Source organism: Rutilus rutilus (assembly GCF_951802725.1).
Source record: "Rutilus rutilus genome assembly, chromosome: 7".
Classification (NCBI taxonomy): domain Eukaryota; kingdom Metazoa; phylum Chordata; class Actinopteri; order Cypriniformes; family Leuciscidae; genus Rutilus; species Rutilus rutilus.
This window is the reverse complement of record NC_140221.1, coordinates 32,657,303-32,681,426: the sequence shown is the minus strand read 5'-3', so window position 1 is coordinate 32,681,426 and position 24,124 is coordinate 32,657,303. Positions and strand designations below refer to the sequence as shown.

Here is a 24,124-nt window from a genome sequence, read left to right as displayed (position 1 = left end):
TACCGCCAGAAGAGTAACACTTGATGATATATGATGTAGGAGTAGTGAAAGCTTTGACACCTCTTGCAGTTCAAACAAATAGGGCTGGGCAACAAACTCAAGCTCCTCCGACATTTCTCTTTAAAAAATCTAATTTTAGACTTCTAATTCGTGGAGTACTTTTATGAAGGATATCGAGTGCACTTTTTTGGCCTTCAAAATCATATCCTCCATTCACTGCCATTATAAAGCTTGGTAGAGCCAGGACATTTTTTTATTTAACTTGTATTCGTCTGAAAGAAGGAAGTCATGAATCATGTAATTTTTGTAGGTGTATATAAGATATAAGTTATAAGTTATAACCATATGTTTTTACATTGCTTTAACTCATCAAAATAAGTTAAGCAATTTTAAAGGCAAACTTGTTCTCAAAACCTTTTGCATAAAGTTTCTCGGGGGAATGCAAAACTTTTACTCATGTGTCATGTACTGGTCCCACTCTCATTCTCGTTTTACTCTCCCTCCTTTATTTTCTGTCTCCTCTCAGCTGTCTCTATCATTAGCTAAAACCCAAAATGGAATAATGCTCTAAACTGAGTAGAGTTGGCGAAGGTTATTCATGGGAAAAGATTAGCATCGCTGAAGCTGATGATTGTTGAATGCAAAGAAGCTTAATTGTTGTGTGTAAATGGGCTGCATTAGAAAACAAGCATTCACCAAGCATTAATCTTGAGTAGGAAAATAATTATAGAGAGCGTTCTGTGTACCCAGGTCATAGTTGCATTTCTTTGACATGCAGTGTTTGTTTATTTTCAGTTAGTGATGTGTGTAATATAAAATATTCTCTCCCACTGTAATATGTAGGGACAACAATAAGTAAGACATTTGCTTGTTGCTTCCTCTGAAGTGTGCTCTGCTGATGAATTAGCACAGTTTTGACTGAACAATGGTGAATCTAGTGGCATTAAAAATTACACATTATACCTTAAATGACACAGCAAGTTTACATAATTTTACAAATCTACTAAAAATTCACAAAGAAGGGAAAGTAGCGTGGCATGGAGTTTATAACAGTCTTCTGAAGATGCAAAACTTTTATACCCTGATTGTTTTCAGCAATTGAAGTTGTAATAATATTGTTATTATTGTAAAGCTCTGGGGAAAGACACTGTTTTGTGTTGACAGAAAAATGAATTTGCTGCTTACAGATAAAAAAAAGAAGATTATTTTATTGCATGAATGAAAAGGACACATCCATTTTGCATGGGGAGCAATGCGTCTTTCTAAGTGACAGGCTTTGAATTGCTGTGTAGACGTATATTCAGATGTGTAATTATCTTCAGCTTTGCACATGGCTTTAGAATAAGTGAGCCGCACTTATCTGACAAATCACATTGGAGATTAAATCTGGAGGGATACAGCTGAGTCAGGGGTTTTGTGTTGCATTTTCTTATAGAAGATTCCTGGATGTCATTTTTCTGTTCAACATATATTGGTCATGCACATACATATTTGTGAATTTTTGCCTTTGACTGTGGATTTGATGCATGGATATACGCATTTATTTTTCTTTCATCTTAAAGTCAAAATTATTTTTTAACCCTTAAACGCATACCTCTGGTTTTAAGTGACCCGGGACGCCATTACCCTCACGCTTATTATTATTATTTTTTTTTTTTTTTTTTTGGACATCAACCACCTTTAGTATTCCTCAATCAAGTGAAAAATAATACAATTATAAAAAAAATGCCTGTTTCCCATTTATTTATTTTTGTAAAAAAATTTAATGACCTGAGGTGTGTAACAGTGTAAGTATATTTTTTCTGCACAACAATAATTTAATCTTTAATGACTGAATAAGTCCAATTCACCTTTATTCAACAAGGTGGCCAAAGGGTTAACATGATACAGTTTGCCTTCATAATTTGATGTATTTCCAAGTGAAACAGAACAGCCAACATGAAAATATGTAGTACAGGACTTGATTTAATCCAGGTTGATTGGTGGTCACACCAGAATGCCTTCAATGCCAAATTTTCTTCAAAAGAAGAAAATGTAAAAAAATGTTTGATTGTTTGTTAATAAAACCGGGCATAGGCTTTAAGAAAGTATCTTGACGCATGAATTTGGTGGACCATCTTTCCACTTGTTAACATTAACCTTTTTAAAATAAAAATAAATGTGCTTAAGTAAAAGTCACTTTCATAAAGTCTTCATTTAGCAGTTTTTAATTGCATATTATAGGTGAAGTAAGTGATTTTTTTGAAGAATGCTGTTGAAAGTGGATCGAACCAAACACCAACACACATGTTAGTCTATCAGCAGTAGGGGGCGTATCCACTCATGATGGGGGAGGAGAGAGAGTGAGCAAGAGGGAGATCTGAAGGAGGACTATAGAAAGAGAGACGGCTGAGAGACATTACAAAAGAGAAAAGGTCAGAGGAATATCACCGGAAAAAAGGGTTATGATCGGGCAAGAGCTTTTAGGACCCACATTAATTTTAGAAAAGCTTTCCAGCGCTGGAGAGACTAAAGTGGGAAGGCCTTAAAAACAGAGGTGTTGTTGTTTCTGCTCCATACATAAATAGCATTGGCTTTGAGTGTCATTGTTTGTCTGGAGCTTTGTGTGCTGGCGACTAACAATGAACTCTTGCTTTTGTATACTCTTGTGTACTGTATGTACCGTAAATCCTCTAATAGTGGCCTGTATTCCATTAGTGGCCGGGTCTCTAACATTGGCCGGTCTCGCTGTTGGCGGAGGTAAATAAAGGCCGGTCTCTAATAGTGGCCGGGGCTATTATTAGATACAACGTTTTTCTGGGCAGGCCACAACATTATGCTTGTGATAGTAACATGCAAATACCACAGGGGGGCAATGTTTGCTAATGAATCCAAGCCATAGCTATGGTAGCCTGGTCATGTCAATCACTTCGCTCTTGACTCGCACGTGAGAATTCAGTCACCGGTAGGCTAATGTTGTTTACCATGGCAGCTGCGGAGCCAAAGAGGATTTTTGGCGAAAATCTATTTTTTAACCCCCTGGGATCGACAATCGCACTGGCGCGATAGGCTCGCTTTTTTTCTTAAGTGCAAACGAGTTTCAAAATACTCTGACTTTGATCTCTTAATTACGGAGAGCGCGCGTTATTCAAACGCAAATAATCTGAGGCGATCCACGCAAACCTGAACACCCACAATCAGCTGGATAACACACATCTATCTAAGTAATAATAATCCTGGAAAATTTACCTCAGAAGTGCTTGGAAGTATTATTTCGAGGAGCAACGGATCCAGCTGAGAAATAGGTCAGTTCTATTTGCTTTGTTCTAATCGCAATAGTGTCTGTAAGTTACACGCAAAAAGACATGCGTTTCTAGTGTGTGAATGAATGAATGAAATCAATGAATGCACAGATGCGTGCTGTTGTGGAGCTAACGTTACTACTGCTGGAACAAATACTGTTTCAAAATGAATCATTGCTTTTCACAAAAAATATTATTTATATTATATTTATTTGTTGTTAATGTTCTGTATGCATACCATAATGTTATATGGTAACTAACTGTACGTTTTCAATAAATTAACCTAGTATTTTATAGGTTAAAATAGACACAAAATCTCGTTTTTATTCATTCTACTGGTAGTCCGTTTTGTTCAAATACAAATAAAGGCCTGTCTCTAATTATGGCCTCCTTCCAATAAAGGCCTGGGCCGCGATGCGCTTGAGTAAAATAAAGGCCCGGGCCTTTATTAGAGGATTTACGGTACATTTTTTGGTCTTGACGTTCATTCGTCATGTTCACTTTATTTTTCACAAACGATTATTTTGCATCGCTTCTGCTTTGATAAAGAGACATCCACTCTTGTATTGTGTATTCATCAACAGTGTTCAACAAGTTTCTCAGAAATCACTTACTGCACCTTTAATTTTAGCTTAAATTCAAACTTAATATTTTTGCAATATCTAAAATTGTTTTAGCAATTAAAATGCTCTTAACCAATGCAAATTTGCTTTCCAAGGGTAATTTGCACCATTGTGCATATCAAATACACTTTCAGAATGTCTAAAACAAGCATACACAGTAATTTAACGATTAAACTACAGTACTTTGAGCCAATGCAAATTTGCAACATGGTGACTTTCCAACACCTTTGCAGATGACAGTCATTAACACCCGTATACTTTATCAAATTTGCTTTGAATGGAAAGTCATTATGTTTTGATTTTGCTAATGATTTCATTTTGCTGTATTATATTGTGAATGTCGCTGTTACACAAAGACTGAATGCACTGTTCGAGGACTCGTGTGGGAGATTCTGCTTTTCAGAGCTGCTGAGGTATATGTGGATAAATGGAAAGCTGAATGTACAGTGCACATACTGGAGCACAGATCAAGGTCATTTGGAGAAGTGCTGATTTTGTGTGTGCTGTCTTTTCAGCTCCCTCCATTAGCACTGAGGGTGCTTGGCTTCCATGATGCTTACAAAGAAGACAATGCTTTTCTACAGACCAGTCTTGAGTCTAAGTGCATAGTTCCCTGCTACACAGTGTGCAAAAGCAGTGTATTAAATGAAGTAAACAATACAGAATTCAGAGGCGAAATGTAGTAGCTACATCTACATTAGAATGGAGAAAAATAGCTTCAAAGTTTTTTACTGATGATAAGCCTGTGAGCCTGAAGTGTAAATGCTATAGGAGCCAAGAAAGTTGTTCCTTATGGTTCAATTATTTTCATGGTGGTTTTTAATATGTCATAAGTCAAAGAATATACTTTGGACAACACCAACATTGCAGATGTAGTATGTTTTGTAATGTGTGTCCAGTATACTATCTGCATGCGTAGAGAAAATACTTCTGACCTTCTTCCTGTCTCACTCTCTTTTCTAGTACTTCAGATTGTCATGCACACAGTTCTAAATGCAGTCTCTTCATCTCTGCAATTTAGGAAGATGTGTTTCCTGCTCAGACAGAGTGAGTTTGTGTGTTTGCATGCTTGTGTAAGAATGCCTCCAGGTACAACCTAAGACTGTTTTCACTACACTTGTGTCACACCAGTTTACCCTTCCTATAGTCCAAGGCTCCGTGGCAATGGAACAAAATTGCTGGAAAATTTATGTAAATTAGTTCCTTGTTTTATTCATAGAGCTGGAAACTGAGCTGTAGGGCAACCATTGTTTTTGATTACCATCAATATAAAGTCTGTCCCTGTAATTACAGTTAACAGCTACAACGCCTGTAAGGAACATCCAACAAGGCTAAAGACTAACAAAGTTCACAGTGGAAGCTTTACAAAATTACAATGTTTTAGGGAAAGGAAGAGAAGAGAAGACCTTTGAGTTGGAATGACAAACAAAAAAAGAAAGACATCACATCAGGTTTGGTGTCTTTATTGTATTCTTGGGATGTTGGAGCCATTCCAGTAGGGTTTATCCAAGGTACTAGTTGGTATATCTGTCAGGGGTGGAGGGCATAAGTTAATTTGTAAAGTGATTAGGTATGCAGAATATATGGGTAGCGTATCGTATAAATGTGTATAATTTAAGATTTTTTTTTGTTTCACATTTGAAAGAAGTCTCTTATGCTTACCAAGGCTGCATTTATTTCATCACAAATATGTAGAAACAGTAATATTGTGATATATTATTAAAATTTGAATATATTTTAAAATGTAATTTATTCATGTCTGTCTTCAGTGTCCTTATTCTCCAGAAATCATTCTTATTTGGTGATCTGTTTATTATTGGTGCTCAATTATTAGTAATGTTTTTGCTGCTTGATATTTGTGTGGGACCTGTGATACTTTTTTTTTTTTTTTGGATTTTTGATGAATAGAAAGTTCAAAAGAAGCGCATTTATTTGAAATAGAAATCTTTTGTAACATTTATAAATGTCTTTACTGTCACTTTTAAACAATTTAATGCAATTAAAATGCTTGATAGTAGTAGTAGTAGTAGTAGTAGTAGTAGTAGTAGTAGTAATAGTAATAATAATAATAATAATAATTATTATTATTATTATTATTATTATTATTATTATTATAAAACCTACTTACCCCAAAATTTTAAATAGTAGTGTATCATTTAAATTTAATCAAAGCTGAATTTTCAGCAGTCATTGCTGTGATCATTGTATGCTGATTTGGTGCTCAAGAAACATTTTTTCTTCTTATATTAGTGTCATCTCTAACCAATCTCAAAATGAGTATCCATTTTTCATACTGTACTTTATGATGTTGAGATGCCTTGTTTATTTTTTATTTATTTTTTTGTAGGGAAAATCTTATAGAGGTTAAATATCTACCATATTTAGTTGCTGGCTTTTTGGTATAGGCCAGAAATCATGCATCACTAAAAGTGAATTCTATTGGATCTTCAGCCCAAACATATACTTATGAATGTACCACTGAGAAAATGAACTCAGTCATGAAATGGCTTCACAGATTTCACATCTTCTATTTGGTATAAAATGTGTAATAGATCGTACTGCAGTCAGTGGGTGAGATCTTCAAATTATGCCTGTGATGGTTCAATCAAACTGGCCCTATTACTGTAAAATCACCTCCATTTGCATCCTACCAGGAACCACATAAGCAATCCCAAAGTAGCCGAGACCTTTTCTCCCCTCCTGCTTTCATTCTTCACTTTGTTATATTTGCAGCACATTTACCCTCAAGTGTTCCTGGGGGGGAAAAAAGTGCTGTGATAAATGTTCTAGGTTCTTGCTTTCCTCTTTCAACCCCATGCCCTTGCTCTTTCTGACCTTCTGACCGTTATAAATGTGTCTGATGTGTTGCAGGGCAGTGAGGAGGGAGATGTGGATAAGAACAAGTGCTGTACGCTGTGTAACATGTCCTTTACTTCAGCTGTGGTAGCGCAGTCTCATTACCAAGGCAAGATCCATGCTAAAAGGCTCAAACTTCTGCTGGGCGAACAGCCTGCCATAACAGCCAAAGGTAAGCGTAGCGCACTCACAAACACATAGCACTAAAAAGTTCTCTGGGAGGGTGCATATATATGATGAAGAGATCAATCGGAGAAGACTGTGTGTTGCTGGAGGATCAGGGCAGGCGTTTGAAAGAGCCGGACACTCTCAGCCTTGCACTGCACATCAGTGCTCACCGCCTACTTGCCTACAGGGGTAATTGACCTAAAAATAAGGAGGAAGAAGGTCTATGTGTCTGTCTGCGGCTTTATAAAAGGAGCTTTATGGAAGCAGCCAACTGAAAGCAGTGTGTTTGAGGAATAGTCGTCACACTGTCTGCATATTTGTGTTTATGTCTGTGTTCATTCTTGCATTATGCTTCTATCATGCAGTGCTTTGCTGTTTGCTGTGCATGTTAGGTTTCTGACCAGTTTATAGCTCTTTATAGCGGGTGTGAGATTGTGTCGAGAATGAGCAGGAAACACTCGGGGATCAGTGGGCTCTCAGAAATCATCTGCCTGTAGGAGGACACACAAAGGAAATACAGTACAGTAGAGAGAAGCTTCGTGTGTCATTTCAATTTCAGCCATTGGAGAGAGAGACTACACTGGCTCTCAGTTCTGTTCAGCATCCATTACTCACCAGCTTTCCTACTGGCTGTGCCGCCAAATGCCCAATGTGTCTATTAATTGCACTCTTCAATGGACAGCTGCGCCACATATGGCATAGTTAGGAGGCTTACCACATCACATCCAGTGTTTAGGATCAATTACACAATTCTAACGCTTGAGATACACTCTGTGTATCAAACTGATGTAATCTAATGGGCGTACAAGGCAGACTGGTGGATGAAAATCACTGTGGGGTACTTGATTCTGATTGGTCCATGTTGTTGTCCATAGCAACACAACATAACTGACCATTATCTGGGATGTCTTACCACTGAATAAAAACTGACAGGTTGATCAGGACTCCCATGGTCTCAGAAATGTCATGCCCATTTACTGGCTGTGCAGTTAGTGGAATAATTAGTATTATTATTTAGGGGTATTTTTATTATTACATTTATTTGATTTATTTTAATTATTTTAATAATTATAATAAAATACATCACCCCCGAATGGGATCAATTTGCAATAATGACAGACTGATTGTATATTTATCCTTTACTTATCAACCCTAATGGTGGGTGTTATTGTTTAATGGTCTTGTGTGCCATGTTAATTTAAAATTCAGTGGTTCAGTTTTTTCACAGTCTGATTTTGAATACAAGGCTATGTAGCATGTCTGGCTTAAAATGAATTGCTACTGTAGTCTTGATTTTTCCTTTGCTCTCTCTCTCTGCTTGTTCCTCCCATGTTTCCTGTCACTGACTGATGCCATCATTAGCTGTGCCATCTGCGTCTGATGGCTCGAGACAGACGAGGCTTGTGTCCCACTCTGAGGGGATTGAGGCAGACCATCAATCCCTCTGACATGTGGCATACTGAGACAGACGAGCTCAGGCCCAGCTTAACTGAGCAGAGAGGAGTTCTCTTTAAACTCAGTAAGCTTTTCAGTGCCCTGACAATCTGGGGACAAACTGTAAACATGTTGCAGTGTCTCCTCAAAATGTGTTCACAGTAGCCAAAAAGCGTTTTTGAGAGAAAGACATTAGGTAGGTGATGTTTGAATGTGTGGTTTATTGATTTTTAGATTAGAAATGTTGTCAAGAACTACCTCAAAGTCTGTTCCTGGTCAATGACAAATGATGATGTCTTGAAAATGTTTTTTTTTTTTTTTTTTTTTTATCTAGCTCGAAACACAAGTGTGACATTTCTTAGAAATGTAATCTTTGTATTCATGTTGTTTTAATTTATGAAAAATGTTTAGACCATTTTCAATTTTGATTTAATTACTCTAAACAATGTTGAGTAAACTGTCAAGCATAAAGAAATACAATATTTTCCATAAATCTCGAGTACACATTAGTGTTGCACGGTGCACCGATACTTCAAAAGTATTGCGATTTTCGGAAATTAAAAACGTCACAATTCTTAAATTTATTAGTATCGATACTTCTAAGAATGACCGCGTTCCAGATTTGTAAGTTCGGCGACACTGGATGCGTGGCGTGAGCGTCTCAGCTGCGTGGCGTGTCCGTTTTTATTTCGGCTCCCTTGTTAACAGGTTAGAGCTAGCACACTGCCTGCATGACGCGCGCCCGAGCCGTGCGGAAAACGTGTGCATGCTAGAAATAGAACCGACACCTATTTTTCACGCGACACGCAAGCATGTTGGAAGCGTTCCCAGGCAAAATAGAATGGGAAAAGATGTTTCTGTCATTTTGACAGGAATACATATTAATAAATGACATTTTGATGTTTGAAAGTCTCTAGGTTTTGACATAAATGCAGATATAAATGTCATAAAAAAAAATATTATCAATTTTCAAATACTGCACCTCTCAATACAGAACGAATTCTGTAGCCTATTTTGCCGTCAACACTGCCGACGTTGTCTTTGCTGCTATATATTTATGTTTAACATGAAGTATAGGCCTTCCACAACTCTCTCCCCGTATGTCAAATATATCACCAATGAGGCTTATCATATGTTACCAATATTAAACATTGTTTAATATAATCGCTGTTCATATTTTTATTCAAAGTTCAGAATCAAGATAAAGTTATTACCGGTAACTCTTATGTTTCTTATGATAACTGAGAAAATGCTGCTAAATTTATTATTTTTTTATTTTTTTATCTTGAATGTCATTGCTCTAATTTATTTTTTATATTTTGATATTTCATATTTTGTTCAAATGTTTAATATATCTGCTGTTCATTATGTTCATTTATTAGTGTGTTATATGATTAGAATGTTGTCCCGGTTTTAAAATAAAGCACAGCAATGATATTTGAGAGTGTTTCTCCCTTTTCAGGAAAAGTATCGAAAAAGTATCGAAATCGCAATTCTTGACTTGGTATCGGTATCGAAACAATAATTTTGGTATCGTGACAACACTAGTACACATCTTAATCATTACATTTCAGAAAGTCTTCAAACCTACTTTTCAAATTAAATTATTACTCATTTTATCTGAACTAACATGACCTTTTTATAAAAAGCCAAAGTATGCCAAAGGTTTTTTATCGTTTATTTTTTTTAATCTTTTAAAATCACAATCTCTGGTCACCACTTTGACATTGAGACTTGGCAACATGGCAACATAATTTTAGAAATTAAAAACATCATGTTCGTCATAGATGTGTATTCAAGTCATTGTCTTTATCAATTACATTTTAATGTATTTTTGAATAATTGAATGGATCAATTAAAAAAAAAATTTGCACACAATTAATTAATGCTTAATGAAGATACTTTTATGAAGTAAACTTGTATTGTGTGATGGGTTTGGATCTCAGTGGCTCTACCACAGTATTGAAATATACCAGGCCGTTCACAGGCGACCCTTATTGATTTCTGCATAACAGAAAGTGACGCGGCTGAGTGAAGCCACTGACCCTGAGCCAAGCTCATCTCCTGGGAAACACTGTTGTTTTAGCCGGATATCAGCCAATAACACAAAACATTCTGTCTCTTTCTCCCCCTCCTCTTCTGAATTCATTAAGACAAATGAGAAACCACTGGAAGGCCGCATCTATTATTGACCCTGCATGTACATCCGTCTTTATACATGACATTTGAGGCTACTACATCCATCTTATCAAGTTACTTAGCAGGGTGTTTTGCCATCAGGTCTGTTTGTCTATGCTTCCTGTTACTGAATGTTTTTGCCTCTTGTAAATATGGGGAAATTATATTTTGTTCATGCATATGTGTGTCTAGACTAGATAGATATACAGCAGTTTATTGTGCTTGATACCTAATTATAATATATAATATTATTTACAATTTCCTTTTAAATCTTCCAGTGTCTTCAAGAAGCATTCAATTTTCTTTATTTTTAAAACCCTTTCACTTTGTAAAATATTCCAAATATGTGGTCAAAAATTTCCATCTTCTATAATGCAGGGAACAGGATGAGATTCTGCAGTGAGAAAATTGTACAGAAACTCCTGTAAGGACTCTTTCAGAGAGGAAAGCAGATAACTGCAAGGATTTAAAAAGACAAAAAGAAGAAAAGAAGGCTTTGATCCTGTTCTGGTTGATCCAGAAATGGATTCTCTCAAGCTGTATACCTTCATTGCATTAGGATAAGATTGCATATTCGGTGGTTCATGCCATTTTCTGCACGCCATAGCTGTTTACAAGGCTGTTGCACGAGTTGTATATTTGGGTGAAATATAATATAAATGTAGTTAGAATGTAAATAAGACATTTACAAAAATGTAGCTTTACTGTACGCACAATGGAATGTTGGTGTTTTGACGGTTTCATGATGTTTTGACTGTTAAAAATATAAAATGTACATCAATTGGTTTCTGATATTTAAAATATTGACTTGGAAATTATGACTTGTACATGTGCAACCTCTGAGTCAGTACGAATTTACGTTAATTCAGGTAACACGTGAAGGCAGCATAAACCTCATATCTACGCCTTAAGGCAATCTGTAAAGTTTGACAAAGGATCATTCACATAGTTGTACACTCATCCCCTGCTCCTTGCATGTTCGTTGGTTAAATATATCGGATATTTTGCATGTTTTCCCCCACAACTGAATGTGATAAAAGTGTGCAGACGTGCGGGTGCAGCAATTGTCGCCTAGAAATCAACCTAACAAAGTTTTGTGCATATGACTTGAGCAGGTCTTATGCTTGGATGAATGATCTCTCAGAATGTCCCTCTCAATCTTTATGTCACCCAAATCTTGCAGCTGTCTTTGTGCCTGCAGTAAATCTCCTGATAGATGACTCTTCCCTTATTGCCTAAACTGTCACCTGGAATTACCTGAAGTTTCTCTGTTATTTCCTCCCACAGAATCTCATTAATGTTTCATATCTCCTGCCTGCTAGTGTCAGAGTATTGTTTGTTATAAAGAAGACAGAAACGCATTGCTGGTCAATCTTTTTACAGCTGCATTGGCCCTGAAATGAATTTTTTGAATGTAAGAAACTTGAAGTGATTTCAATAACTGCATTATGAAGGTTTTCTTTAGCACAAAGGTTTTCACTTCTGACCCGCTATCCCCTCCTCTGTCCCTAATTACATTCCTGTTATTTATTAGCCTATCCTTAGCCAGGGATACTCAGGAGCCTTCTAAGTGATTTTAAAGTGTTTTTATACTGCAGAAGGCAAAGGGCAGCAAATGAATGGAAGAATGGACGTATTTCCAACTTTTGGGGTTCAGACATGCTCATCAATCCTTCCTGAGCTTGGCAATGAGAGGCACAGTGGGGGGAGTGAATAGTAAGGTGCTAATGATACACTAAAATAATGTAAAAGAGCTGGTTTCATGCCAAAAACAGAGCGAGGAATAGCGGTTAAGAACAAGGTTGAGGCCACCCGTAGTGACCAAGAGAACATTAAAACTGAGATGGCAGTAATGAATGACTTTAGCGTCACAGGCCCGTGGCACAAAATGTAATTTAAGCAATATAGACGGACTGTTAAGGCAGAAGTAGGGTTGCTGTAATTACATTGGGCTAGACACTGCTGTCTGCATTGGGAGACTAGTGATGGTGAGTGATGGTGTTATTGGAGACATTTCCTGGGAATATATCAATTTATCCTTTATCATTTTTGTGGGGGCTCATCTAATATGCTTAAATATGCCCAGCTTGATATTTCCACTTCACACCACCAACTTCATCCTTATGAACAGTAGTATACAGTGTATACTGTATATATGCTATGGTTTAACAGTTTGGGGTCAGTAAATTTTTCAATTATTCAGCAGGGATGCATTCAATTGATCAAAAGTGACAGTAAAGACTTCCAAAAAGTGCTGTTCTCCTAAACTTTCTATTTCTCAAAGAATCCTGAAAAACAATGTTTAAAAACAAAAATATTAAGCAGCACAACGTTGATAATAATTAGAAATGTTTCTTGAGCATCAAATAAGCTGATTAGCATGATTTCTGAAGTGTCATGTGATCGGAGTAATGATGCGGAAAATTCAGCTTTGCCATCACAGGAATAAAAATACATTTAAAATTGTAATAATATTTCACAATATTTCTTCAAATAAGTAAACTGTCACACAAGTAAGGCTATGCATTGCTCGAATGCCACGCAAGCAATGTTTTATAATGAGGATCTGTGCAGAATATGGCATTTTGAGTACATGCATTGATATAACAATGAATCAAGACATTCATCTCCACATATTCTATTCCACGCACAAAACAAAGTGAAAGTGACACTTAAAACAACACTATAAACTATTAAATTTCACTACGTGACACATGACTCAAAGGGAACAATGAACACAACAGTACAAGTAATTTAGTAAATAATGTCAAAAAGCTTGTATAAGCCCTGTATAAAAAAAAAAAAGCCATAAAAAACATATAGAGACACATATGGTAAAATGAAATGGTTATCTTGTACAGGGATGCTCTTGTGTTTGTTTCCTGGAAACTAGAATCTTTCCTGTTTTTCCTTTTGATGGATGTCATTCTGTAAACCCCTCAGCTTCTAAATCAATACTCCAATGTTTCAGTGCCGGATTCTGCTAATATCCATAGTGTTATACTGCAAGAGTCTGTCAGATACTCCAATAACTGCAGCCAGGACTTAAGGGAGTTTAACACATTATGTGCATTATTTTCCTGTCTCTTTTATATTAAATTTGTATTTGCTTGTTGCACTTTTAACATTTGGTTTGCCTTAGCCTTACCACACATAAAAAATGTTTGTTTATCTAAATATTCTAAAGGAAGAGGTGTGAATAATCTTCAGACAGGACTAATTAATTTAATGGCTTTAATGCAAATTCTTTGTGTTTTTAAAGTGACATGAACTGATAGGCCCTGCAACATTTCTTGACAGAGAATCACTGTCAGTTAAAAATAAACTAAATTAAGCTTTATTGAAATGAAGTTGCTTGCTCATGTACTGTCGCCCTCTCTTGTGGCAGCTCATTTATCTTCATTAAATTTTCATCTCATATAGCTTTTTAATTTACAGTATCAAATTTCAGTTTTGCAGCAGTGGTTGTTAATTGCCTAAATTAAATTTTGTGACCCAAGTAAAGCTAGCATTATACTTGTATCAACCCAGCTCGAAAGAAGAGTGAAAACCCGACTGAAGGACTAGGCCTAAATAGTTTTGGCAGGGTATAAATGTCCTGTCTTGAGCTACAGGGTGATGCAGCTGCTGGCTGAAGACCAGAGTTCGATTTATTCCACCATAATTTGTAACTTAACTAGTAAATGACTACTTACTTTCTGTGTAAGTCTGTGTAAGTTCTATGTAAGTTCTATGTAAGTTCTATGTAAGTCTATGTTGAATTGTCGAAACTCTGGAAAAGATACTGGGTCAGATCACTGTCACCCCTCAGTGACACCTATGAACACTGACAAACTGAGACACAAAGTGGTCTATTCGCTCCAATTGTCTCCTCTGCTGAATAATAGGATGTGATGTCGATGGTGAACAGAGCTTTTGTAAACATTGTCTATGGCAGAGTGGACAGCCACTGAGGTGTTAAAACTGATGATGATGTGATGGTGGCATTCATGCATAGGAATGCATAAAAGCATACAGCAAAATGAGTAAAGAAGCTTGGCGTTGTGGGTCAAACAGTGCAAAGCTTCACCATCTTGTTAAAGTTCAATGACAAAGGCTCGTTAGTTGTATAGCAGAATACACATCTAAACAGAAGGACAGATACAATCTTAGTAATTGTGTTGTTGCTGTCAAGATCAGAAATAACTTTTGACTCTAGTAGTTTCCAACTAGTCAGTGGTGAACAAGAATAAAACGCACATAGTTTGTTTCATTGGGTTATCCAAGCAGTAAAATGTACTTGCACTGTGCTGGGAATAATGTATGCGAGTTTCTCATTTGCTTTCTGAGCTTGTACTTATGGAGACATAGGTCCAAAAATCCTCAAGCTATCTGGATTGCAACCAGGGTCCAAAATCGCCTTCTTCAAGTTCCAATTGAGTGTAAGACTTGGCTTTGGCAAGTAAATAAAACAAAGTTCAGTGCCAGTGGGTAATAAGAAATGGCAACATTGCATTCTTTAAGACAGATAGTCTGCCCCTCATGATGTAAGTGATGTGAGCTATTCAAAACAAAGAAGTACAAACAGTAAAACATTCTCTGATCCTCACTTCTTTTAACAATTTTTTGTTTACATAGGGTGCCTAAAGGCTTTTTTTTCCTTCAGAAGTCTGTTGCAAATGTATATGTGTGTGTGTATATATATATATATGTATATATATATGTGTGTGTGTGTATGTATGTATTATAATGTAATTTATTTCTGGGAAGACAAAACAGAATTTTCAGCAACCATTATTCTTTAGAAATCATTCTAATATGCTGATTTGCTGCTTAGGGAACGTGTTGTTATTATTATCATTGTTAAAAACATTTGCACTGCTTAATCTTTTTCACAGTAAGTTTTTTTCAGGATTTTTTGATAAATTGGAAGTTTAAAACAACATTTTTCAATATTTGAAATATAAATCTTTTGTAGCAATGAAAAGTGTTTACTGACATTTATGATGAAGTTAAAGCATCCTTGCTAAATAAAAGTATTAATAAAATAAAAAAATCTTACTGACTCCAAACTTTTGAATGGCGCTGTGTATATCTTTAAAATAAAAATAATTAAAAGTACAGGTTCATGGCCAAGAAATATTATTGACCAGTATTTTTTCTCAATTTGTCCAACATAAAACTTGATGTACAGAGAGTGTAATGAAAATGTGGAGATAAAAGTTGTCTCCTGCAGCCTGCGGTGAATCTCTCCTAGAATATTTAGGTGTGTGTCACACAGAGCACGGACTCTCTGCCACTGACTTAAGTTTTATATAGCAATCTACAGAATTTACCATCTTGTCCTTGGTTGCCAAACCTCTGCAGACTTACTAAACGCACCTTCCCCCAGCATATTTTGCTATTGCGCTCAAATCCAAAGTCTTAATACACCCAATATAAAATAAATAATAATAAATGACTATTGTAAGCCTTGTTCTGTTTTGTTTCTTCAGAGGTGCCACCTAGTCCAGTGAAAACACCCTCCTCAGAAACTTCACCTGTGAGCTCGACCCGTCAGCACCGGGATTCTGATCGCTACTGTCAGCTGTGTAATGCTTGGTTCAACAACCCTGGAATGGCACAGCAACACTACGATGGCAAAAAGCACAAGAAGAACGCAGCACGTGCAGACCTGCTGGAACAACTAGGAAAGACTTTAGACATGGGAGAGATGAAAGGTACTGACTTTTAAACCCTGTCTTAATTGCTGTTTATGGCTGCATGATTACTTTTGCTATTAGTTCATTACAGGCTGAGCCACTGAATTGAATGATAAAAGATCCATATTGCTTTACTGTCCTGTGAATGAGAATGCTGATGATAATGGGCAGTGCAGCTGACTGGAAATGTATTGGTTATGTGAAATTACATACTGTGTCATATAATTAGTCTTGAAATGACTAGGTACGTTGTCGTTATATGGTTATTGATGTTCATGGGGAAATGGGTTGAATGGAATTTTTGTAAAATGTGGTTTTCGTGAAGTCTTTCTTAGTGTGTTTTACATTACTGATTTACATTTCAATTTATGCCCCGCCCCAGAAATATAGAACATCTGACCATCATCTGATCGATGTCACAAATTTACTATTTTGAATAGTGACCTAGAAGTAGTGCATAAGCTGAAGTATTTCATAATCATTTTTGCATCATGGTTTCGGTTTCAGTTTTTTATTTTATTTGAAGACTTGTCTATCATGCAGCACAGAAATGTCACAAATGTCAGCTCATTTTCCTTTGATGCTGTGATGTCTTTAAAAGTAACTTTATTTCTCTTAAAGAAGGAGTTGTGTGACTGTTACTCAAAGAATGAGAGCTCAGTGCCAAATTGTGAGGTCACAAATCTCTGTTGCTCATGTTATATCACTTTGTTTTTTATTGAAGGCTATTCCCAGCTCAGAGCGATAGTTGGTGCCGTGGGGCTCACTTCCTTGATAGATTAATGAAACTCCTCACATAATACAATAAAACTTCCTCTCAATGTGTCTTTTACTTCCCTTGCCTCATCTCTAGCTTGGGCTCCAAGAGAATAAGAGCAATAGGTTTGTGCGTCCAGAGACTCCGATACAGGCTATTAATTTCTATGGGATGAAGAGTGTGATCTCCCATTGTCTCATGGCTCACATTATGTCAATAGCAATTACTAATAAATGTTCTCTCTGCTGAGCGAGAGAGTCCAGGCCAGCGGCCACTGCTGCAAGGGATTCCACTGCCTAGCAGAACTGTTAACATGGGATGTTTCCACTCATTAGAGCTACAGGACTCACTCCGGTACAGCTCAAAGCTTTGGAGAGATTTCTGCTGTGAGACTGTGCTGATGTTGGGTTTAGTTTGTTTGGACTGAAGGTTATCCCCAGCTTAGAGTGATGGATGGTGGATTCAGAGCTTCCTTGTTAATGGAAGACACATGGAGACTTGGCCAGGCTCAGTCAGCACAAGATTAAAATAGAAAAACAATTAGGATGAGTGCTGAATGAGAAAATAAACTGGATATTTTACTAAGTTATTCACACTTTCCAAGAGCATATAATGATCAGGTTTTATATTTTATTTTATACCTGTTTGTTGTACGCACAGTAGGTAATACTTTACAGTGGGGGAGGGGATTTTTGTAACACACTTCACTTCATCTGTAAGTAATCTTTGCTCTATTTATATCAAACTTTAATATAATTTTCCCACGTTTATCCACCCAATTTCATTACAAAAATATTAAAGAAACATTTAGGGAACGTTTTATTCTAAATCAGCTAAGAGGTTGGAAAAATCGTAACAGATGTGTGAGGATGTTATTCACTTTCACAGTTTTTTGGAAGTGACATTTGTGGGTCCAGTTAAAGTAAATGGGGAAAGTCGTATTACTTTAACTTCTTCTGAGACCTGTTTTTTTTTTTTATTCTTTTTTTTTACACTTTCAGTTCAGTGAGTTTTTTAACAATACTTTTATTCAGCAGAGATGCATTCAATTGATCAAAAGTTACAGTAAAGACATTTATATTGTTACAAAAGATTTTTATTTCAAATAAATGAACTTTCTATTCATCAGAGGATCATTCTTTCAATTGAAATTGGTTTAAACTGATGGTGTTACAACCATTCCCAGCCTTCCTTATTTATCTGTTTGTCTTTCAGTTATTACTTCTGATGCTCTCAGTTTGCATTCACTGTCACACACTGTCATCTGTGGATCAGGCAGGCCTGGACCAAAATGGACCTGTAGAAATAGCCAGCATATACTGCACCACAACTGTCTTTCATACTCAATCTTTCATATACACATTTCCTTTTCACTGGGTTAAGGAGGGAAAAATGGATGGGCCAACCATCTCTGCAATTTTCCTCTCAGCTGCTTGTTCTCACTGTCTGCCCTGAAAGGTCTCCCACTAATGTCACCTAGTCATTACTCCAGCGCAGACACCGCACCGTTTGGGAGTACGCCTCTGATGGCTTCTCTCCAACGTGATTATCAATTAGTAATGATGTGGCAAATCACCCTAACAGCCAGAGAGGGAAATGTTGCAGGAGAACTTGCTGCCTAATTCATCGGGCTGGGAGCTGCTGGTGGCAGGCTCATCTTTCACACAAAGCGTTAACATCTACAACACTTGCCTCTGTCTCTCTTTCAGTATCCATCCCATGTTTTTTTTTCTCCTTCTGTCTGCTTGCCTTAGACTTTTCTTCCTTTTCCTCTCTTTGCATTTATCTGTCCCGGGCATCCTTTGAGTGTTGTCTGCTGTTCAGAACATCAGAGAGGGAGGCAGCAGTCACACTTTGAAGACCGCAACATCATGAAATATTCATAGATTTTCTGTTGAGCGCTATGTCTGCGTGGTTTCTCATCAATGTGTGTGTGTGTATCTGTGAGTGCAATGCACGTTTTCTCTTCCTGCGGCTTTGAATTGCAGCACCTCTCTATTTAAAGTACACAAAGGGAGGGCTACCCGTTACCTCTGTGCTCTGCAGGCTTTAAGAAGGGTAAACATCAAGAGGTTCTCCTGCACTGTATTCAGGTGGTGTACAGTACTCTATCAGGGTGCCAGTTGAACATTATGACAAATACATACAGTTTTTTACAACTATGAACTTCAACTGTATGCAGCGATTGGTGCAGTTATACAGTTTATGATGCACTGACAAAGAATTTTGGAGTCATCGCTTCTGTGTAACTAGCAAGCATGATGTACTGATCAAAAGATATTTAACTAATAAGGAAAATAAATATATATAAGTAATTAATACATATGATTTGATACATATGACTGAAATAAAGATGGGTTAAAATAAGTTGATTGGAGAATAGATAAATAAATAAATTGTAATATACACACATTCATGATACAAATAATATATTTGACAGGCCTTTTTGGAGGTCATCTCTTCTTCATGATGTACTGATCAGAAGTTATATTTGAATATATAAGGACAAAAATACAATAATATGCAATAACTTAATACATGATATTTGAAAATCATAATTTGTAGTTTATAAATGTGTATTTATAACTTATATCTATATATTTTATCTTTTTTGCTGTTAGTGCGCAGGTGTTTTTCCTCCCTTTTAAGTTTTATTTTAATTTAATCCTTGTTGGCTTTTTTAGGACCTAATTTTGTTTGTACCGACATATTCAGTGCACAGAAATGTTTCCTGCTCTGGGACTAAACTACATCAGTACAGTGAGATGTTTGTGGTGTGCAATAATAGGTGTCTAAAGCCTGTCACATTTTAGTTTTTCTGCAGTGAACTGAAGAGCAGACTTCATTTTCTGTCTCTTCCTCTTTTGCATTTCACTCTAAGTCGTTTTCCTCATATATGAGTGTGTAGTTGCTATTTTCACACTCGCATTCATCCAACACATCCTTTTAACACTTAACACTGAACAAAAACCCAACTCATTAGAGCTCCAATCCATAGTCATTTTGAAGAAGAGGCAGCAAATGGGGATTATTTTCCTCTTTCACAACACTCTGATAGAGAGTGGAGGAAGCCCTTGTGATTTGAGCCATCATTGCAATGTGTTGGAATTATGCATAGAGGCCTCTTTTTTCCGATTTAACAGTCTCACACAGCTATCATGTTGCAGTTTTCACACTGACAGCATTTTATGTTTTCTAAATAAAAAATATATCCATATTCTCTATTCAATCAAAGTATAATGCTTGCAATGCAACACTGCAAAGCAGCAACATTCCACAAACCATCGACTATGTAACATCAAACTGAGGTCTTCAGCACATTTTTAACAAAACAGAATGTTAACTTGCTTTTCGTCGTGTTTTTAGACAGTTATTTTATTATTGCCATATATTTAGCAACACAGTGACTGGAATAAATGTTGAAAACTGGACTTTGGTTAATGCTTTGGTTTGCCTTTGACGAAAAGAGCTTTAGTTTCACACACTTTATCAATCAAGTCTGCTTAGCTGTCCTCATTATAACGAAGAATGCTGATATAATGCAAAATTATCTGATTTCAGAAGTGATTATGGCTATTTTCTTTTAGTGTCATCACCAAGCTAATCAGGTAGTGCCTGTGACAAGTTCCATATATCCAAACACTGTCCTGCTGGTTAATTGGAAAGACAAGATTGGAGATATAATTTGGCTCGTCAGTTAATCAGCATCTTCACTCCGAAGGACTGTGCAATTACATTCTTCCTGCCTAGTGCTTCAGTCTATGATTGGCCTCACGTGCCACTCTGAAACCGATCGAGGAGTGTTGGTGGATAATGCGTTTTCATGCTAAGGTGACATGTTAGCTGTATTCTCTAGTCTTGGTTGAAATTTTACTTTGTTTTTGGTAAGAAGTTAGCTGTTGTTTCTTAAATGATTTTTGTCTAGCTGTCTTGGAAAAATATCTAATTTAAGACATACCCCCTTGCACCGTTTAAAATGTTTTAATTCTGTCATCATTCACTTATCTTCATGTTGCATTTACATTCGTCAGTGGAACTCAAAAGAAAATATTTGTAAAAATATTGTAACTGTTTTTATACTTTTAAAATATACACTATAGCTAATATGTGACCCTGGATCACAAAACCAGTCACAAGTAGCACGGGTATATTTGTGGCAATAGCCAACAAATATATTGTATGGGTCAAAATTATCGATTTTTCTTTTATGCCAAAAATCATTAGGATATTAAGTAAAGATCATGTTTAAATTTTTTTATGAGGCATTTATATAGCGCTTTCATATGTGCTACTGTACACCCAAAGCGCTTTACAATCATATCAGGGGATCTCTCCTCAACCACCACCCGTGTGCAGCATCCACTTGGGAATGTTCCATTAAGATATTTGGTAAATGTCCTACCGTAAATATATAAAACATTTATTTTTGTGAGTGAATGCAGCACAATCGCGAACATAAATGGACAACTTTAAAGAAAATTTTCTCAATGTTTCGATTTTTTTTTTTTTTTTTTTTTTTTTACCCTCAGATTCCAGATTTTCAAATAGTTGTATCTCGGCCAAATATTTTCCCATTCTAAAAAACCATACAACAATGGACAGCTTATTTAATCAGCTTTCATATGATGTTTAAATCTCAGTTTCAAAAAATTGACCCATGTGTCTGGTTTTGTGGTCCAGGGTCACATGTTTACTTATGTGAATTTACCTAGGTTACTTATGTGAATCATTCAGGGGCCAATTTGTTTTCTGCAGAAAAGAGAAAGTCATACAGGTAAATGATGACTGAATTTTATATTTTGGGTAAACTATATAAGGTGCTTTTACCACATAATTGAGGTACTGTAATTATTAGTAGCTTATTTGAATATAATCAGGTAAGATACTAATTGAATTGTGTTGTATTATATTTGCACTGCTAAATATTGGCACTAGCCGCGGGCTTTTTCAATTTGATATGGTTGATGTGTTTTTTCTGCAGCAGAAGTGAATCAACATTTGCTGAATTACCCACCACTTAGATGCCATCTGCCTGTCGCTGTACAAATATGGGCATATTTTTCTCATTCATTGTTGTTCAGCATATTTTTGCCCATATTTAAATCCACACAGCAGAGCTAATGATGTAATCACATGGAACTTTGTGGCATAAACATTGTTCATTCACAATAAAAACATGCTGATTCAAGCATGTCTGACAGGTTAGTGCTCGATAATCATAGTGCTGATCATTATGGGATGTTTTGAATTTGACCTCTGTCCTTATGCTCATGCATGAATCACTGCCCATGTACAATTATGTAATTATAATTTTAAAAATCTTTGTTCTCATTTCCCCTTACAATCATATTGGGTCTCCTGGCTCAGTGAGAGGGTCAAAGCGAGGTCTGTTCTGTACCATCAGGCAGGCAGATGCCTGGAGGTAAAAATAGATGAACCAGTGTTGCCTTAAAGCTCATAAATGTTCAACTTGCCAGAGAGCTTGTCCTGTACTGCATTATAATTACCAGATATGTTGAGGCAAGAGTGGAGAGAGCATGTGGAAGAGGTAAAATAGTAATTAAAATATATGTGTGTGTTTGTGTGTGTGTGTGTGTGTGTGTGTGTGTGTGTGTGTGTGTGTGTAATGGTTAATGACTAATAGTCTAACTATTATTCTAAGTAGTTTAAGTTCGATAAACTATAGGATCGACAGATGGGACATCTCAGTATGTCCCAGGGCATGTCCCAGTTCAGTGGTGTTATGATCCCTGTCCTGACGAGACGAGAAGCCTGAGGTGATAATATCCCTGAAGGCATCATTAAACTTTATTGTGCCCCAGGAATTCTGCAAGCTGTTGGTTCCATTCCATCTTCTTCACATTTTTATTCTGAATAACATTCTCAGCCAAATGGTCAAAATGTAATGTATACAAAAATCCTTTCCTTTCCTTTCTACATTTCTATTTAAGTGAGTGAAAGTTTGTGTATTGTATTTATAACCAGCTGTAAACTGGGTGAGCAAAGAGGCCACATTCAATCTCAGTTCATTTATTCCACTTGTGGTTCCTCTATTCCCACTTGGAAGATGTTCTGTGCTAACAGTAATAAATCTGAGACAATGGCGACAAAGATGAGAGAGACTTCTAGGAGTTACGCACTGGTCGACTCTTCATTGCTCATGTGTTCCGTGGGCAGCGCGACAAGCGGAACTGATGGCCAACATTGATGGATGCCTGGGCGGTGCTCCATTATTTCACCTTTTCAAAAAGCGTTTGTGCGGCGGCCTGTCAAAAGGCCAGCTGGGAGTCACCACAAGATACACGGTTCCGCCACATCCTTTCAATGTCAGTACCCTGGAGTGTGTGTGTGTGTGTGTGGATAATAAGGAGGGGTTTATTTATCCCACCAATAAAATACACTGACTGTAGTTGTGAATATGGTCATCAGCAGACCAGACTCAACTCAGCGGAAAGACACTTTTCACAGAATTCGGCAGAACCCCAAAATCTGCAGATTCTTTATGGGCCATCCGTCTGAGACAAACCATAGGCACATTGTACAAATGTTAAACTGCTGAAGTCAAAAAATATTTTGTTTATGATCGTGTATCTAGGTGCATTAAAAAGTTGTGGAAGGAAAGGACATTTTTTGCTGTGCTTTTCAGTTTCACTGTTGCTGATATGATTAGCAACTTTTAAAAACTCCTGCTGGCTGCCCAGTGGCTGAAATAATCAGACTCTTGGGTATAACAGACAGGCACAAGGAAGGCTTTTTTCCCGGTCTGTCAGTGTCAGAGTTTTTTTCTGTAATACACAGCAAGTGCATATCAACAGCACACTCAAGATGTATGAGAATGAGTAAAATTAAGCATGATGGTGAATCAACAGTAAGACACACATTTCTGCATGCCCTTCTCCTCCAAACGTTGTTTATGGGTTTAACTCAATCTGGTGGAGGAGATTGCAAAAGCCATTTTCCAGCTACAATATCATTAGTGCAACATGACAGCAATTACACGGGACGCTCAATCCATAACGGGGGGCGCAGGCAGGAAACGGCACTGATGGAGAGCCAAAGTGTTTCTGTGTCATGTTAGTCACAAGCTTTTTGCTGTCCAAAGTCAACACAAAACGGGTAGACTGCAGGGGAGTAACGAACTATAAG

At 36.8% G+C, this 24,124-nt stretch overlaps 1 protein-coding gene across 1 annotated transcript in view; it reads left to right on the top strand.

The window, feature by feature from the left end:
- zmat4a (zinc finger, matrin-type 4a) overlaps positions 1-24,124 on the top strand; it is a 100,516-nt gene that overhangs the window by 59,005 nt on the left and 17,387 nt on the right. Inside the window, exons 4-5 of the mRNA XM_084413296.1 lie at positions 6,776-6,932; positions 16,015-16,239. Coding sequence (XP_084269422.1) covers positions 6,776-6,932; positions 16,015-16,239 — 382 coding nt within the window. The remainder of the gene's footprint in view (positions 1-6,775; positions 6,933-16,014; positions 16,240-24,124) is intronic.